The 19,883-nt window shown below is 44.6% G+C and overlaps 1 protein-coding gene across 1 annotated transcript in view; it reads left to right on the top strand.

Annotated features, from left to right (window-relative positions):
* The window catches only part of tmem181 (transmembrane protein 181), a 364,173-nt gene that overhangs the window by 213,604 nt on the left and 130,686 nt on the right, over positions 1–19,883 (top strand). The window contains 5 exon segments of the mRNA XM_038802279.1: positions 12,700–12,799; positions 13,726–13,738; positions 16,828–16,865; positions 16,868–16,938; positions 16,940–16,960. Coding sequence (XP_038658207.1) covers positions 12,700–12,799; positions 13,726–13,738; positions 16,828–16,865; positions 16,868–16,938; positions 16,940–16,960 — 243 coding nt within the window.

The following is a 19,883-nucleotide window of genomic DNA, read 5'->3' as shown; positions in this document are numbered from 1 at the left end:
CCCCCAAAAACTTCTGAGCCTCTGAAAGAGCCATTGTTCACAACACTCTCCCCACTTAAACTAAAATACCACACCGGAAAAGCAACAAGCCGTCACTGTCTTTAAGTTCACAAAAGCCAATCCAATAGACTTTTATCCCCCTCGAGTCCCCAATTGTTATGGGAGCGGCATTTTCAGAAGCCCAAAATGTAGCATGGAATTCAACCAACAATCCCTTTAATGGATTGTTGCTTTTGAAGCACACGGCTTATTCTCCAGGTGTGCCATTACAATTATGGACACGTGGGTTTTTAAACACAAAGGAAGGTTTATTCCATGAATTCAACTTAACCTTTTTAAATAAACATCAAATCCCTTAACACCCCTTACTTAAAATAATACACCATTAAATAATACCTCAAAATGTTCCTTCAAACCTCCAAAAGACTTAACACCTTTAAACAGGAACACATCAGGTTAAAGCCATTACTATTATGAGTTTAAATCACCCAAATGATTCAGAGATATTCTTTCTTGGCAAAGATCACAGCAGATCCAGCTTACTGCAAACACAGACACACTCGAGCTCTTTTCTCAAAACTGGCTTTCTGCTTTCAAAACAGCTCACAGCAAACCAGCCAGGCACTTTTCAGCTGCTTTCTCAAACTGAAACTAAAAGCAGAAGCGATCTCAGCTCAGCCCCCCCCCACTGACATCACTTCAGTAATATGAGCTGCTCCATTTCTTAAAGGTACATTGCTTAAACACCCATTTCTTAAAGGTACTCTCACATGACAAATCACAAGCACTCTACCCGCACAGCTCCCTGCAGCAAGGAGTTCCGAAGACACTCAACCTTCTGAGAGAAGAAATCCCTGCATATTTCATTCTTAATTTGGCACCCCTTTATTCTGAGACTATGCCCTCTGGTCCTAGCCTCTCCCATGAAGGGACACATCCTCTCAGCATTTATCTTGTCAAGCCCCTTATGAATCCTGTATGTTTCAATTTTTTTCACTTCTCATTCTTCTAAATTTCAGTATGCAGAGTCCCAATCTGTTTAACCTTTGCTCATAAGACCAGGAATCCATACCAGGAATCATGAACTACTGTAGTCTGTATGTTGAAGGTGTTATCGTAGTGTTGTCAGGGAGTTCCAGGATTTTGGTTTCATGGTAGTGAAGGAATGGCAATATATTTTAATGTCGAAATGATATTTATCTTGGAAGGGTACTTTAGAAGTGGTGGTGTTCTTGTGCACACTCTGCTTTTGATTTCATAGGTGACTTTATGGATTTGCAAAGAACAAAGAAAAGCGGGGCAGCACGGTAGCATTGTGGATAGCACAATTGCTTCACAGCTCCAGGGTCCCAGGTTCGATTCCTGCTTGGGTCAGTGTGCGGAGTCTGCACATCCTCCCCGTGTGTGCGTGAGTTTCCTCCGGGTGCTCTGGTTTCCTCCCACAGTCCAAAGATGTGCGGGTTAGGTGGATTGGCCATACTAAATTGCCCTCAGTGTCCAAAATTGCCCGTAGTGTTGGGTGGGGTCACTGGGTTCTGGGGATAGGGTGGAGGTGTGGACCTTGGGTAGGGTGCTCTTTCCAAGAGCCGGTGTGGACTCGATGGGCTGAATGGCCTCCTTCTGGACTGTAAATTCTATGATAAGATTCTACAGCACAGGAACAGGCCCTTCGGCCCTCCAAGACCGTGCCAACCATGCTGCCTGTCTAAACTAAAATGTTCTACGCTTTCTGGGTCCGTATCCCTCTATTCCCACCCTATTCATGTTTTTGTCTAGATGCCCCTTTAATGTCACCATCGTCCCTGCTTACACCACCTCCTCCGGCAGTGCGTTCCAGGCACCCACTATCCTCTGTGTAAAAAAACTTGCCTCGTGCATCTGCTCTAAACCTTGCCCCACGGAAGTTTTCTTGAAATTGCTTCAGTGCGTCTTGTGAATGGTACACACTGCAGTCACGGTGTGCTGGTAGCAAAGTGAATGTTTAAGTTGATGGATGGAGTGTAAATAAACAGGTTGCTTTGATCTGGGTGGTATCTAGATTTTGTGAGTGTTGTTGGATCAGTGCTCATCCAGACAAGTTGCGAGTATTCCACCACAGTCCTGATTTGTGCTTTATTGATGCAGAATCATCATTTTTAACTTGCAGTATAATATCTGTGTGTATCATCACTTGCTTTTGAGCTGCCTCAGACCATATGAACATCTTTTCCCTCACTTTGTCACCTTTTGATTCAATTATTCCAATAAAAACAGAAAACATTGTAAATGCTCAACAGGTCAGACGGAATCTGTGTTTTTTTTTCTAATTTTATTTAAAATTTCTAGCATCCGCAGTATTGGAACTATTCCAATGTTTTTCTGACAGATCTCCCATCCTCCTTGCTCTATAAATTATAGAAGTAGGCCTTTTACCCACGTCAGAGTGTTATAAAATTTTCTGGTGATCTAAAAGGTTGCCACGCATATTCTATCCCATTAGAAGTCACACTCACCTATTTCTCCTGTCCATGTTAACCTATATTGGCTGTCCTGTCTGTCATGTGAGTGTCCCTTTAAGCAATGTTTTTGTCTAATCACATGGCTTCAGTAAAGGGTGTGGATGGAGCTGGGCTGTGGCCCTGGCAATTGGTTTTACTTTCGCTTTGAGTTTGAACTGGTTTGGACAGCAAAAGTTGAAAAAGAAGGGATTCTCAATCTGCATTTTAAAAGCGGTTTCCAGATTACTTGATAAACTAAAAGAGATAAGAAGTTTCTTGTTTATGGGATCTTATTATTAAATTGAAACAGTAAAGAGGGGATTCATTAAGGGTTATACATAGATTACTGTAGCTGTGTGGGGTATTTATGTTTGTAGTTAATAAAAATGCTTATTGTGTGTGTTTGTAAAAATGTTAACTAAATTCGTAGAATAAAGTTGTTTTTTTGATTAAAAGCGCCTAAGACCTCTGTTGAATAACACCTGAAAGGTAGACTCTTGTGCTCATTGTAACCAAAATCAATAGATCGTTGTAGGTCAGGTGAACTCCATGATATACTCTGTAGTTTTCTAAATCCTGGCCCATAACACTGTCTCAAATTTAAAATGGTCTTCCTTGTGTTTCATGGTTTCATTTCTCCCTCATGTCTCAAATCTGATACAGCTCGACAACCTCTCCCCACTTCCTCCAAGAACACTTAATTCTTCCAAATGTAATCTCGTTGATCTGTCCCTCTCGCTTTACTTCACCCTTGACTTCTGCTCTGGCTCGAAGCTCTGGAATGCCCTTGACTAAACCCTTTCACCTATCCATCTTCCTCTTTAGCATTAAACTCAATCCATCTCCTTGACTAGTTTCATAGTCAACCATCTATTTCTCTTTTTTGCCTAATTGACTCTAGCAAATGCTGCAGAATGTTTTTTCGAAGTTGCAGAAAGTTGCTTTGTTACAAAGTAAATTTGCCTGTAAAAACAGCTATTTCATAAAAATGATTAATTCAAGGAATACTGGCTCTGCTGGCTGGCCAGGATTGCATGAAATAAGTCATTCTGTGAAGTTTCACTGCGAAAGTCTGCACCTGTCTCTTCTACATTCCCCTGATTCACTTCATACCTGGTCTTGCCTGACTAACTGTGCCAATTCTTACAGGAGTTTTCTGCTTCAGTTTTCAGCGAGTGGGATCGAAGCGGAAATGGAAAATCCTACAGGATTCCCAAAACACACTATGCCAGCGTGATTTCCCGCAGTGATTGGTCCCACTCCCCACCTATGATGTAACAGGAATCCCACAGTTGAACACTCAATCCCCATTGGAATAAATTTAAATGTCAATATCAGGCCTTTACGCCTTTCTATTTTAAATATTTTTGTATGGGGCGGCGTTATTTTCTAAACCTAAGTTGCTGGCAGATTGGGTTCTGCCAGCATGATGTCATTTTTTTTTTAATTAAAAAAAAAAGTTTTAATGTGCTTAATGATTAGAAGAAGCCGCTGTTGGGGCCAGTGGGTTCCAAGCTCTGTATCCCGCCCACGACCACACTCTTCAGAAATATGAGAAAATTCCACCCAAAAATCTACAAGCGTGCATGTCACACTAGCAGACGATACCTCCCAAAATGGGATCACAGGTTGCTCAATTCCTAGAATGTATCGGTAGGCTGATACTTTCTTCTGAGTTCAATAAAGTTATGAACAGAGAATGGGACTTATAAAAACAAATGGAATGACCAGTCACCCTGTTGATTATTTAATAAATCTGGCGTAAAGATATATTTCCCTCTGGATATGGTCTTCTAATTGAAAATCAGATCTAGGCGAAACATATACCCCAGAATAGCTGCCAACACTTTTGGTTGCACCAGCACTATTTACACAGGCAAATGTTTATTTATCTCAATATCCCACAACCTAATCATTGAATGGGTACAGCACAGAAGAAATCTATTTGACCCAGCCATGTCTGTGCTGGCTCCCTGATGGATCAATTAATTTAGCCTGTTTGTCCCTTTAAGAAATATTTTGTCTTATCTCACGGCTTCAGTGATGTCATTGTGTGGGTGGAGCTGGGCTGTGGCTTTGAGTTTTACTTTTGCTTTGCGTTTGGACTAGTTTTGAACTGCACAGGTTGAAAGAAGTGTTTCGCTATCTTCATTTAAAAGCTGTTTGCTTGATAACTTTAAAGAGATAATTGTTTTCGAATTCTAACCTGCTGTTTGAGAACTGGAATAAAGTATCAATAACAGTCTTATACCAATTAGAATGCCATGTGCTGGGCCACGCCTTTGAAAAGGTGTTTCTGATTTTACTTAGATTTTGTTATTGAATTGGAACAGTTAAGGGGAAATTCATTAAGGGTTATACATTGATTACTGTAGCTGTGTGGAGTCCTTTTGTTTGTAGTTGATAAAAATGCATACTAGGTGTGTTTTTCAAATGTTAACTAAATTCGTAGAATAAAACTTGTTTTTTGATTAAAAGCACCAAAGAACTCTGTTGAATAACATCTGAAAGGCAGGCTCGTGGGCTCATTGTAGCCAAAATCAATAAACAGTTGTAGGTCAGGTGAACTCCACGATACACTTTGGAATTTTATAAACCCTGGCCCATAACACGTCGCACTCCCCTGCCTTTTCCTTGTAGCCCTGCAATTCTTTTTTCTTTTCAGAATATCAATTCCTTTTTTTAAAAAACATTTTATTGGGCTATTTATAGTTTTTATAATAATAACAATAAGAACAATTTAAACATGGTATATAAAACATTTCAATCCCTGACACGTTCCTCACACCCCAACAAAGAAAAAGTAGGTTAAACCCGCTCTCCCCCCCCCTAGATTTCTGCTGACATTTAATTTTCCCCCAAAAAGTCGACAAACGGCTGCCACTTCCAGATTAACCCTAACATTGACCCTCTTAGGGCGAACTTTATTTTCTCAAGACTGAGAAACCCAGTCATGTCGCTAACCCAGGTCTCTGATTCCGGCGGCTTTGAGTCCCTCCACATTAAAACTATCCATCTCCGGGCTACCAGGGAGACGAGGCCAAAACGTCAGCCTCACTCGCCCCCTGAACTCCCGGCTTTTCTGACACTCCGAAGATCGCCACCGTCTGGACTCGGCACCACTCTGTTTTAAGTACAATGGACACGACATCAGCGAACCCTGCCAAAATCCTCTATGCTTCTGGTATGCCCAAACATGTGTACATGATTTGCGGTCCCTCCCACGCACCTCGCACACCTGTCCTCTATCCCAAAAAAACTTGTTCATCCGGGCCACCGTCATGTGTGCCCGGTGGACTACCTTAAATTGTATCAGGCTGAGCTTGGCACATGATGAGGATGTCTTAACTCTACCAAAGGCATCCGCCCACAACACCGCCCGTACCAGCCTCCCTGGGACAGGCGCCGGAATGTGGCGACTAGGGGCTTTTCGCAGTAACTTCATTGAAGCCTACTCGTGACAATAAGCGATTTTCATTTCATTTCATTTTTCGTTCTATCTCTCCCACTGGCTCATCTTCCCACTTGCCCTTTAGCTCCTGTATCTGAGTTTCCTCCGACTCCATAAGCTCTTTGTAGATATCCGATGCCTTCCCCTCTCCCACCCCCGTTCTGGAAACTACCCTGTCCTGTATCCCCGGTGGTGGCAGGAGTGGAAAGGTCGGAACCTGCCTTCTCAAAAAATCCCGTACCTGCAGATACCTGAATCCATTCTCTGCTGGCAGTTCAAATTTCTCCTCCAAATCCTTCAAACAGGGAAGCTCCCATCTATAAATAAATCTCCCATCCTCTTGATCCCTCCTCGCTGCTGTGTTCAAAACCCTCCATCCAGCCTTCCCGGTGCAAACCGATGGCTATTGTAAATTGGGGCCCAGACCGATGCTCCCTCCACTCTCCTTTATTTCCTCCACTGCCCCCAGACTCTCAGGGCCGCACTTGTGGAGTACTGGGCCAGCGGGAATGGCCGAAGTGCTGTTATCAGTGGGCCCAGATTCGTGTCCTTACACGATGCCGCCTCTCGACGCTCCCGCACCGCCCCCCGCCCCCACTACCCACTTCCTAATCATGGCTATATCTGCCGCACGTAGTAGTTACAAAGTTTCGGCAGCACCAACCCACCCTCCCCCCGGCTACACTTTCTTCATTCACAGAGTTTTACCCGCCTAAACAAAGCCTGAAATCACCCTATTTACCCGTTTAAAAAAGGCCCTTGGGATGAAGATGGGGAGGCACTGAAAAACGAACAGAAATTTGGGGAGGACCGTCATTTTCATGGTCTGTACCCTCCCCGCCAGTGACAGCGGGAGCATGTCTCATCTCATAAAGTCCTCCTTCATTTGCTCTACAAACCGGGACAAGTTTAGCTTGTGCAATCTCCCATTCCTGTGTCACCTGGATTACCCGAAATCGAAATCTCCTTCCCACCACTCTAAACGGCAAGCTCTCCCATTCTCCTCTCTTGCCCCCTTGAATGGATCGCGAAACATCTCCCTTTTCCCCATATTCAATTGATACACGAATTAGGAGCCTTCTAACATTGGCTGTTAGCTGCCAGCCCTTAACAAACCCTGTCTGGTCCTCCCCGATCACCTCGGGAACACAGTCCTCTATCCTTGTGGCCAACATTTTAGTCAACAGTTTAAATGAGATTGATCTGTATGACCCGCATTGCTCAGGGTCCTACTCCCGCTTCAAATCAATGTGATCGAGGCCTGTGAAATTATCGGGGGAAGGAAACCCTGCTCCCTTGCCTCATTAAATGCCCTCACCAGCAGAGGGCCCAACATCTCCGAGAACTTCTTGTAAAATTCCACTGGCTAGCCGTCCGGTCCCGGGACCTTAACCGACTGCATGGCCTCCAGCTCCTCCATTATTTCCTCAATTTTAACCCTTCCACCAGTCCTTCCTCCACCTTCGGGAACTTCAACTGACCCAGGTACTGACCTCATCCCCTCCAACCCAACCGGGGTTTCCGACTCACATAGCTTGGTGTAAAACTCATGAAACACCCCCATTCACCCCTACTGGGTCCAAGATTCAGTTCCCACTTCTTTTCTTTACTCCCCCTATCTCCCTGGCTGCCTCCCTTTTCCTCAGCTGATGTGCTAGCATCCTACTGGTCTTCTCCCCATACCCATATACCGGTCCCTTCGCCTTCCTCAATTGCTCCACTGCCTTCCCTGTAGATAACAGCCCAAAGTCCATCTGTAGCCTCCGCCTCAGTAGCCCCGCCTCCGGGGCCTCCGAATATCTCCTATCCACCTAGACCAGGGGTGGGCAAACTACGGCCCGTGGGCCGCATGCGGCCCGACAAAGGTTTTTATGCGGCCCGCCAATGAGGTGCCCGGAATCATAACCGGCATTTTTGAAAAGCCGCCGGGGAAAAGCCGCTGAAGTAAATGCGCTTATTCAATAATACACATAAAAACGCGCTTAGTGGGGTGGATGAGTGGGACTGTCTCTTATTGTTTGTAACCTGGACTCCTATTGGTCGCACACCCAACTAAACAGACCAATAAGGCAGCCCCACTCATCCACCCCACTACGCGCGTTTTTATCGTTGACTCGGCCAGGCTGTGCTTCTGTCAGTGTTAAGGATCAGCACAAGCAACTTGACACCTGATTTCAACAAACTGGTAAATGACTGCAGTCAGATGCATCATTCTCATTGCCATTGTTCTGTTACTTACTGAGTTACTTTGTTTTTTAAATAAATGTGCTTTTTTTCTTTAAAGGCCTTTTATTTTGGCTATTTAAAATATTAATTATTTTATTTAATATACTATGCGGCCAATTAAAATTGTGAATTTCTGAATGTGGCCCTTGCACGGAAAAGTTTGCCCACCCCTTACCTAGACTATCTCCCACAACCAGCCTATCCATCTCTGCTCATTCCATCTTTTCTCTATGGGCCCGTATCGAGATTAACTCCCCCCTAACTACTGCCTTCAGCGCTTCCCACACCGTTGCTGCCGAGATGTCCCCCGTGTCATTTATTTCCAACAGTTCTGGATGGACTTGCTCACCCGCCGCACACCCCTCATTTGCTAATAGTCCCACATCCAACCTCCATAGCGGGCACTGCCCTCTCTCCTTACTCACCCGTAAATCCACCCAATGTGGGGCATGGTGTCTAACACAGCGATTGCCGAATACTCGCTGTCAACCACTCCGCCAGTTATGCCCTGTTCATGATAAAGTACGATCCGAGAATATACTTTGGTACATGGGGAGCATGGGAGAAAAAAAAAGAAAAACTCCTTCACTCTTGGCCGCCAAACCTCCATGGATCCACCTCCCCCCCCCCCCCCCCCCCCCCCCAGCATCTGCTCCATGAACCCCTTTAGCTCCTTCCGCTACGCTGGCACCACCGCCCCCGCCTAGACTTTGACCGTCTAACTCTGAGTCAGTGACCGTATTAAAAATCTCCCCCATGATCATCCCAATTTGGTGCAACATATATTCACAAGTACCAACCGCATCCCTCAAGCTTCCCACTCACCATGATTTACCTGCCCCCGCGTCTGACACAATTCTCCCTGGCCTCAAATGCCCCCATAACAAGCTCTCATCTGCTCATCCACTACATGCCTTCCGTGAGTTGCTAACCTAGCTAGCCTGGTACTAGCCTGGGTAGCTCCTGCCCATGGGCGCCAGACATCCTATCTCTCCCCTTCCTCTCTCCCCCCCCCCCCCCCCCCCCAACTTGGACGTACAAAAAAACAAGAATAATCCTTTGTTGCAGAGAGCACTGATATCCAAAACCTCAATAAATAACTTCAAACCAAATCGACCCCGCAATGCCCCCCCCCCCCAAGGTTCAGTGTCGTTAGACCCCTGCCAGCCTTTTGTCCCAGAAAAGGTTCATCGCTTTGCCCGGCCATTCCAAGTAAAGTTCCTGACCCTCAAAAGTGACCCGCAGACATGCTGGATATAACATCCCGAGCTTTTTATTTGTTTTTACTTTTTTTTAATGAATTTAGAGTACCCAATTCATTTTTTCCAATTAAGGGGCAATTTAGCGTGGCCAATCAACCTAACCTGCACACCCTTTGGGTTGTGGGAGCGAAACCCATGCAAACATGGGGCGAATGTGCAAACTCCACACGGACAGTGACCCAGAGCCGGGATCGAACTTGGGACCTCGCGCCGTGAGGCAGCAGGGCTAACCCACTGCGCCACCGTGCTGTCTTAACATCCCGAACTTTACCCCTTCTTGAAGAAGGCAGAGTTTGCTCTATTAAACCTGGCAAGCGCCTTCTTTGCTTGACTATGTCTCCTTGTAAGGACACTTTTAGTCTATTGCTCCATATATTGGTGGGGAATTTCTCCCCACTGTCTTACTCCACCGATTATTCCGATAAAATTTTTAAAAAAATGATCCAAATGTTCCGTCACAAGCGGGAGCTACCAAACGTGCGACTTCCTACTCCATGGCCGCCACCGGAAGTCATCAATTCCTTTTGAACAAGAACAAAGAAAATTACAGCACAGGAACAGGCCCTTCGGCCCTCGCAGCCTGCGCCGATCCAGATCCTTTATCTAAGCCTGTCGCCTATTTTCCAAGGATCTACCTCCCTCTGTTCCCCGCCCGTTCATATATCTGTCTAAATGCATCTTAAATGATGCTATCATGCCCGCCTCTACACACCTCCGCTGGCAAAGTGTTTCCAGGCACCCACCATCCTATGTGTAAAAAACTTTCCACGCACATCTCCCTTAAACTTTCCCACTCTCACCTTGAAATTATGACCCCTTGTAATTGACACCCCCACTCTTGGAAAAAGCTTGTTGCTATCCACCCTGTCCATACTTCTCATAATTTTGTAGACCTCAATCAGGTCCCCCCTCAACCTCCGTCTTTCCAACGAAAACAATCCTAATCTACTCAACTTCTTCATAGCTAGCACCCTCCATACCAGGCAACATCCTGGTGAACCTCCTCTGCACCCTCTCGAAGCATCCACATCCTTCTGGTAATGTGGCGACCAGAACTGCCCGCAGTATTCCAAATGTGGCCAAACCAAAGTCCTATACAACTGTAACATGACCTGTCAACTCTTGTACTCAATACCCCGTCCGATGAAGGCAAGCATGCTGTATGCCTTCTTGACCACTCTATCGACCTGCGTTGCCACCTTCATGGTACAATGGACCTGAACTCCCAGATCTCCTTAAACATCAATTTTCCCCAGGACTCTTCCATTGACCGTATAGTCGGCTCTTGAATTAGATCTTCCAAAATGCATCACCTCGCATTTGCTTGGATTGAACTCCATCTGCCATTTCTCGCCCAACTCTCCAATCTATCTATATTTTGCTATATTCTCTGACAGTCCTCCTCGCCCTGCAATCCACCAATCTTCGTATCATTCTGCATACTTGCTAATCAGACAACCTATACCTTCGCCCAGATCATTTATGTATATCACAAACAACAGCGGTCCGAGCACAGATCCCCGTTGAACACCACTAGTCACCTTTCTCCATTTGAGACACTCCTTCCACCACTACTCTCTGTCTCCTGTTGCCCAGCCATGTTCTTTATCCATCTAGCTAGTACACCCTGACCCCATACGACTTCACTTTTTCCATCAACCTGCCATGGGAAACTTATCAAACGCCTTACTGAAGTCCATGTATATTGCAATCTACAGCCATCCCTCATCAATTAACGTTGTCACTTCCTCAAAGATTCTATTAGGTTTGTAAGACATGACCTTCCCTGCACAAAACCCATGCTGCCTATCACTGATAAGTCTATTTTCTTCCAAATGGGAATAGATCCTATCCCTCAGTATCTCTCCAACAGTTTGCCTACCACTGATGTCAAGCTCACAGGTCTCTCTGTACATCAATTTTCCCCCAGGACCCTTCATTGACCATATTGGTTGACCTACCTTTCTTAAACAAAGGGAAAACATTAGCAATTCTCCAGTCCTCCGGGACCTCACCCATGCTCAAGGATGCTGCAAAGATATCTGTTAAGGCCCCAGCAATTTCACTCGCTCGCTTCCCTCAGTAACCTGGGATAGATCCCATCCGGACCTTGGGACTTGTCCACCTTAATGCCTTTTAGAATACCCAAAACTTCTCCCTTTCTTATGACGACTTGACCTAGAGTATTTAAACATCCATCCCTAGCCTCAACATCCGTCATGTCCCTTTCCTTAGTGAATACCGATGCAAAGTACTCATTAAGAATCTCACCCAATTCCTCTGACTCCACGCTTAAATTCCTTCTTTTGTCTTTGAATGTCCCAATCCTTTCTCTAGTTACTCTCTTGCTCCTGATATACGAATAAAAGGCTTTGGGATTTTTCTTAACCCTGTTAGCCAAAGATATTTCATGACCCTTTTTAGCCCTCTTTATTGCGCGTTTGAGATTTGTCCTACTTTCCCGATATTCCTCCAAAGCTTGATCAGTTTTAAGTGCCTAGATCTTATGTATGCTTCCTTTTTCATCTTAGCTGGTCTCACAATTCCACCTGTCATCCATGGTTCCCTAATCTTGCCGTTTCTATCCCTTATTTTCACAGGAACATTTCTGTCCTGCACTCCAATCAACCTTTCCTTAAAAGACTCCCACATTTCAAATGTGGATTTACCCTTAAACAGCTGCTCCCAATCCACATTGCCTATCTCCTGCCGAATTTTGTTATACTTGGCCCCAATGATACTGCTTCCACCACCACTCCGAGATACTGTATTCCGGATCCCAACCATTCACGTCAAAAAGGAATTTCTCATGTCACTATCGCTTCACTTTTATATTCTCTTTACTTTAAATCTATGCCTTCTGGTTCTTGATCCTTTTACCAATGGGAGGAGTAATTTACTCAGTCCAGACTCCTCAACCAAGAGCCAGGCCTGGCAACCTCCCAGACTACCTGAACATTTGCCACCCACTTTGACACTCCACTTGCAGAAGTTCTCTTGGCAATCTGATTTCTGTGACTCCCGCCCTTGCCCACCTCAGTCTCCCTAGGGTTTTTAAGAAGTCTACTTGCTGCATAATACTGGCCCTCAATGCCTTGTCAACTGTGCACAACGCCATAGGAGAACCATTGGTAAATGGAAAGTGAACAGGAGTACAGATTGGTGTTAAAAGTTGAAACTTGAATAAATTTTGTTTCCTGACAGTGATGTTTTACTCCTACGTTTATGATCAGGTTGATTGAAATGTTCTTGTGCCTGAAAAATACTTTTTTTGATTTCACAGTGCTTGTTCGCTCACTCTTTGAGGAAATTTTCAATGAAAGATTGGGCAATTGAACAGAAATGGATGTCCATTCTACTGCCTTTGTTACTGCTTTATAACGGTATGTGTCAGCACTACTTAAATGTTGTACTTCTTGGCATGGGACCTCTTGTTTTCTAAATTGAAATGATTTTCCTTTTCCAGTTCTCTCACAAAGCAATGGCTACAGATTTTTACACGCTCTCCTTTCTGCCTTTTATTTGAGTTCAAATCAATACTTAACAAGGTCTGAGTCTTTTACAAATTTATTCTGAGCTCACACAAAGCATTTTCACTTGGTTTATGCTAGCCAATTTATCTTTGGCAACTTTTTCTTTATTCGTTGAATCTGAGCTTTCTTTACTCTCCATTTTATGTCTTGACAACCATTGTGATCAAATACCCTTCTTACGCAACTCAGCAGCTGACCAAGGGAAGCAACAGAGACTGAACTTATTTGGCCTTATTTTTGGTAGAAGTTTATTTATTTGCCTCTCCCTTCGCTAAATGTTGACCAATGTTTCTTTAAGTCGCACTGGAATTCATGAAATTATTCAAGCAACCTTATTAACTAACTTCCTTGTTTTAAAATACATAAACTGATTTATATTCCTTCGTACAAATAAAGCTGTCATTCCTGCACACAATGCAGAAATGGTGCAACATCCAGTGAGATCAAGAGCTACTGTCTGCAGACAGTCTAAGGATCCTTCCTGTTTATTTCCCTATTTCCCCTTTCTTTTATTTTGCTGTTATTATTTTGATCCATGGATGATTAATGGAAATGTCACTTTAAGGCAAGTAGCCTGTACCTTTAATTCAAACAGAAGAATCCAAAAGGCTGTGCTGGTTAAAACTGGAGATACAGACTGGCTGACATCAATGTCAGAGATGGGTTGGTACTCGGTTTGATTGATTTGGCTGGAGGCCAATTAATTGGCCCAAAAGGCTGTGCTCTGCCCAGTGATAGGTATTAATTGGATATTGTTACACTGGAATGCTTTTCAGACCCGATGTTCCAGTTTGGTTTCAGTTTTGATTCTCGCATCCTGGTGAAGGGTTCCAGCTAACTCTCTCCAGAAAGATCTAGCAGATTCTCTCCTGAAAGCCACTGTGAGGGCTGACTCTCTCTCCAGAAAGCCTCTGGGTATTCTTCTCCTGAGACTACAGTGGCCTGAAGGCAAACCACAAACTGAAAGCAAAGTTTCCTGTGAGTAATGTAACTTCAGAAAGCGGCTTTAAGACAGAGATAGATAGGTTTTTGATTAATAACGTATCAGGGGTTATGGGGACAAGGCAAGAGAATGGGGATGAGAAAATATCAGCCATGATTGAATGGCGAAGCAGACTAGATGGGCCGAGGCTCCTATGTCTTATGGTCTTATGGCTAAAAGCTATGATTACTGCATTCTTGAAGCCACGGAAAACCTGACTGAATCATTCTACAGGAAATTCATCACAGGGTGTACTATGTTTCTATGTACACAAAGACAAGGATCTACGTTTTCTCCAGAGAGATTGTAAGTGTTTATTTCTGAAACCACAAATACCTGAAGTAATTCACAGTAAAAACTGTAAAAATTGAAAGCTGGGATTGAAACAACTGCTTTTAAAAAAAAAAAAGAACACCATTTGAAGAAAAGACTCTTATCTTTTGACTTTCATCCTGATTGTTCCCCTCCCTACCCCCACTATTTGTGTGTGGGTAGATGGTGGGGGCTGTTAAAGTGGGAATCAGGAGTTCAATGATAAGTTAACCAGTTGTATTTACTGCTTATCTTATTGTTCTTGTTGTAGAGAAACACGAATTGTGTTAAACTCATAAACCTGGTGACTGTAATTATTGAACAGCCAAGGACCAAAATATTCCTCGCAGAATAATTGGTTGTAATTATAATCTTTATTGTCACCCATTTATGTTGTCGAGGAGAATACTGAGATTCAGTCTACTAGACTAGAAGGGCTGAGGTTCATAAGGAGGAGGTGTTATCTATTTTAACACTTTCCAGAATTGCTAAGTCCCCTGGGCCAGATGGGATTTATCCTAGGATTCTCTGGGAAGCTAGGGAGGAGATTGCTGAACCTTTGGCTTTGATTTTTAAGTCATCTTTGCCTACAGGAATAGTGCCAGAAGACTGGAGGATAGCAAATGTTGTCCTCTTGTTCAAGAAGGGGAGTAGAGACAACCTCGGTAACCATAGACCAGTGAGCCTTACTTCTGTTGTGGGAAAAGTCTTGGAAAGGTTTATAAGATGTATAATCATCTGGAAAGGAATAATTTGATTAGAGATAGTCAACATGGTTTTGTGAAGGGTAGGTCGTGCCTCACAAACCTTATGAGTTCTCTGAGGAGGTGATCCAAACAGGTGGATGAGGGTTTAAAGCAAGTTTATGTGGTGTATATGGATTTCAGTAAAGTGTTGATAAGGTTCCCCCACGGTAGGCTATTGCAGAAAATAGGAGGCATGGGATTCAGGGTGATTTAGCAGTTTGGATCAGACAATTGGCTAGCTGGAAGAAGATGGTGATGAGAAATGTTCAGACTGGAGTCCAGTTACTAGTGGTGTACCACAAGGACTGTTTTGGGGCACTGCTGTTTGTCATTTTTTATAATGACCCTGGGTTAGGGCGTTAGAAGGATGGGTGAGTAAATTTGCAGATGCCATTAAAGTCGGTGGAGTTGTGGACAGTGCGGAAGGATGTTACAAGTACAGAGGGACATAGCATAAGCTGCAGAGCTGGGCTGAGAGGTGGCAAATGGAGTTCATGCAGAAAAGTTGTGAGTGATCATTTTGGAAGGAATAACAGGACGACAGAGGTACTGGGCAATGGGAAGATCTGGTAGTGTGGCCTGAGCAGAGAGATCTCGGTGTCCATGTACATAGATCCCTGAAAGTTGCCACCCAGGTGAGAGGGTTGTTAAGAAGGCGTTCGGTGTGTTAGCTTTTATTGGTAGAGGGATTGAGTTTCGGAGCCATGAGGTCATGTTGCAGTTGTACAAAACTCTGGTGCGGCCGCATTTGGAGTATTGCGTGTAGTGGTTGCCGCATTATTGGAAGGATGTGGAAGCATTGGAAAGGGTGCAGAGGAGATTTACCAGGATGTTGCCTGGTATGGAGGGAAGATCTCATGAGGAAAGGCTGAGGGACTTGAGGCTGTTTTCGTTAGAGAGAAGAAGGTTAAGAGGTGACTTAATTGAGGCATACAAGATGATCAGATTAGATAGGGTGGACAGTGAGAGCCTTTTTCCTCGGATGGTGATGTCTAGCACGAGGGGACATAGCTTTAAATTGAGGGGAGATAGATGTAGGACAGATGTCAGTGGGATTCTTTACTCAGAGTAGTAAGGGCGTGATATGCCCTGCGTGCAACAGTAGTGGACTCGCCAACACTAAGGGCATTCAAATGGTCATTGGATAGGCATATGGACGATAAGGGAATAGTGTAGATGGGCGTTAGAGGGGTTTCACAGATCGGCGCAACATCGAGGGCCGAAGGGCCTGTACTGCGCTGTAATGTTCTATGTTCGATGTTCAAGTAGGCTTACATTAACACTGCAATGAAGTTACTAGTCACTAGTCACCACGTTCCGGCGCCTGTTCGGGTACACAGAGGGAGAATTCAGAATGCCCAATTCACCTAACAGCACGTCTTTCGGGTCTTGTGGGAGGAAACTGGAGCACCCGGAGGAAACCGACGCAGACACAGGGAGAACGTGCAGACTCCCTACAGACAGTGACCCAAGCTGAAAATTGAACCTGGGACCCTGACGCTGTGAAGCATCAGTACGAACCACTGTGCGACCGTGCCACCCAATACTTGTGTCGTGACTCCAGAGCACGCGGGGCTGGAATCGACTGTGAACTAGCCATGGTATTGTAACAAGTCTTACGATAGATCAAAGGTCCACCTGTGGTCTTGCAGCAATCTTTTTTAGGGGATCAGGAATCCAAAGGGATTCGAGTGAATAATGCTGTTTGAATGTTTGATATATTGCAGGCAGAGAATCCCTCACACCATTAGATTACCCATATGTTGCCATATTGCCTTAAAGTGACTGTTTATATGAGTGTTTTGATACATTTATATTGCTTTTCCTTTTTTTTTCAGATCCATTCTTCCACTCTCATTTCTTGTGAACCGCTGGTTTCAGGACTGCTTGACGACTCATTCCAGGCAGTCCTCTCTATGTGCATTGTGCTGTTTTGGCTCTGTGTCTTTTTACCATGGATTTCGTGTGCAGGTAAAGACACTGCAGTAGAGCTTTGCAACAATTGATGCCTGCCAAGCAAGTACCTCCCCTTGCCCAACACTGCTTTTTCCGTTCCTCTCATTCAGTCACCTTCCTTGGCCCTAATAGTCCCAATGCACCTACCTATATGTCAGCCCCCTTTTCCCCATCCAGTACGCCCCAATTACTTTAAACAACAATAACAATGTATTAAATGTGACACCCAGTCACTAAAGTAGATATTAGGTCAGATGAGCAAAATCTGGTTTAAAGAGGTTTTAAAGGAGGAAAGCAAGTTAGAGAAGGTTAGGGAGGAAATTCCAGCGCCTTAAGACCGACACAACTGAAGGTGGGGCCACAAATAGTGTACCAATTACAATCGGAGACTATAAAGGCCAGAATTAGAGGAATGCAGATATTGCAGAAGGTTGTGTGACTGGAGGCGATTCCAAAGATATGGAGGGGTGAGCTTATAGAGGGATTGGAAACAATGCTGAGAATTGTAAAATGTTGCTTGGCCAAGAGCCAATCTCGGTTAGTGCACACAAAGTGATAGGAAAACAGGACTGAGATACAGGCAGTGCAGTTTTTGATAACATTCATTCTACCTTGAGGGCCGAATATGGCAGGACCAGCCAGTTGGGCATTGGAAGTGGAGACGCAGCAAAAGCCTGAATGAGGGTTTTCAGCAGCAAATGAGCTGAGACGGCCAGGTTGGGTGATATTATGGAGATGAATAGACAGCCTCAGTAATGCATTCAAATGAGATTGGAGGCTCTTCAAGATCAAATGTGACACAGAGGGCGCGATCTTCCAGCAATGCTGCGCCAGGAAGCACTCACCGTGGCGCAGCCATGGCCGTTGAAAGCCGGGAGACCCCGCTCCCGGAATCTAGCTGCTCACAATGCCTCGCAAGATTCAATACAATCTCGTGAGACGTTGCAAGGTCAACCCCGGCCACAATGGGTGGGATCACTTTTTAGCAAATTTGCAATTAGAATGAGACATTACGCCTTACTCTATGTGCCAGATTCCCAAGGTACCCGAGGCTTTGGGATTCAATCCCTTTGCCTCGGGGACCTCGGGCCACAAGTGGGGACCAGACAGAACGGCAGTCATTGGGGGTTACAAGGGATTGGCGGCCCCCAGCTGCCATCCTGGTTCGGGCAGGATCGTGTCCTGTGCGCAGCTGTTGCCACCCTGGGCGAGGTCACTGCGCGTTCCGGGAAATACGTGGCTAAAACACACTCACGCTTTTAGGGGACTTTGTCCTTTATTGGGACGATCGCAGCAAAAATGCAAACAGACCTATTCAGACTATTGCCAGAAAGAGAGATGGATTCAGTAATTAAGGATGAAAGGTTGAAATGAGATGCAAAAACAGTGGCTTCAGACTGCCCAATATTTAATGGAAAGATATTTCTGCTCATGAGGTGTGAAATGTCTGTCTGATCAGCAGTCTAATTATTTAGCAACAATGAAAGAGTTGAGAGTGGTGCTGAGGTTCAGCTAAGTATCAAAAGCCGACTTGTAAAAACTAGTTGCTGTGGTCTTTTAGATGGATGTGCCACTAAGGGGCAGCGTGTGGATGAGAAATAGAAGGGGATGAATGGTACATCCTTGGGGTACACCAGAGTTTATGGTGCTGGGAGTACAGATGAAGGCCATACCAAATTGAATGGTCAAGGTAAGAGTGAATGATGGTTTTATTGGGAACTAGGACATAAAGGCAGAGAGAGATAAGGGTGTGGTCATTAATTTCAGAAAACATTGTGGTGAACAGTGGGCCAAAGTCTGGATAGATAAGATTTTGAAAGTGTGGTTGCTAGTGAATTGGTAATAGTTTTTTCCAGAAATAGATACAGTATGGTTGGGGTGTGGGAGGGGGATATGGATGGTGACTAACACATAGGAAATGATCAGCGATGTTCTTATTTGTAATTGGTACAATGGGGCGAGCAAGACCATGCAAGATATGAAGGTTGAGGTTGGCTATGCCAGGGGAGTTTAAATAAGTTGGGGAGTTTACATAGAGGGAGAGATTACATGGAGCGATGATAAGAGGGCACTAAACACAGGCGAAAGAGAGCATGATGGATTGAGGTGAAGGTTGCAATCACCAAGGTTGAGAAGTCATTCAGTGCAGACGCGTGGGGGCTGGTTTAGCTCAGTGGGTTTGACAGCTGGTTTGTGATGCCAAACGAGGCCAGCAGCGCGGGTTCAATTCCCGTACCAGCTTCTGTGTACCTGAACAGGCGTCGGAATGTGGCGACTAGGGGCTTTTCACAGTAACTTCATTGCAGTGTTAATGTAAGCCTACTTGTGACAATAAAGGTTATTTATTTATTTATTTATTTATTTATTGAGGGAAGAAAATAGTGTAGATGTCTTGATAAATTTTTTGGCATACTTCGGAGGGCAAAAGCCAATGACATTTTTAACAGAGAGGTGTGAGGAATGGAGCACAATGAGATTCTCACAGGAGGGAGTCAGTGTTATCTGGTGATAAGAGCCACATCACCACTGCAAAATCTTGGCCAATAAAGAATTGCCAAAAACCCACCTGGTTTACTAATGTTCTTTTGGAAAGGAAATCTGCCATCCTTACCTGGTCTGGCCTACATGTGGCTCCATACTCACAGCAATTTGGTTGACTCTTAACTGCCCCTCAAGGGCAGTAGGGAAGGGCATTAAATGTTGGCACAGTCTGAAACGTCAGTGCTGTTTGGGAGACAGATCCCGGATTTTGACTCGGTGGCAGTGAAAGAACGGTGATATATTTCCAAGTCTGGATGGTGTGATGTGGCTGAGAGGGAAACTTCTGGGTGGTGTTTCCAATGCATCTGCATGTCCTTCTAGATGATATGATGTGGATTTGGAGGTGCTGTTGGTCAAAACTTGGTGAGTACCAGCAGTGCATCTTGAGGATGGTACT

This window comes from Scyliorhinus canicula, chromosome 1 (genome assembly GCF_902713615.1).
Source record: "Scyliorhinus canicula chromosome 1, sScyCan1.1, whole genome shotgun sequence".
Classification (NCBI taxonomy): Eukaryota; Metazoa; Chordata; class Chondrichthyes; order Carcharhiniformes; family Scyliorhinidae; genus Scyliorhinus; species Scyliorhinus canicula.
This window is presented reverse-complemented; position numbering and strand designations above follow the sequence as displayed.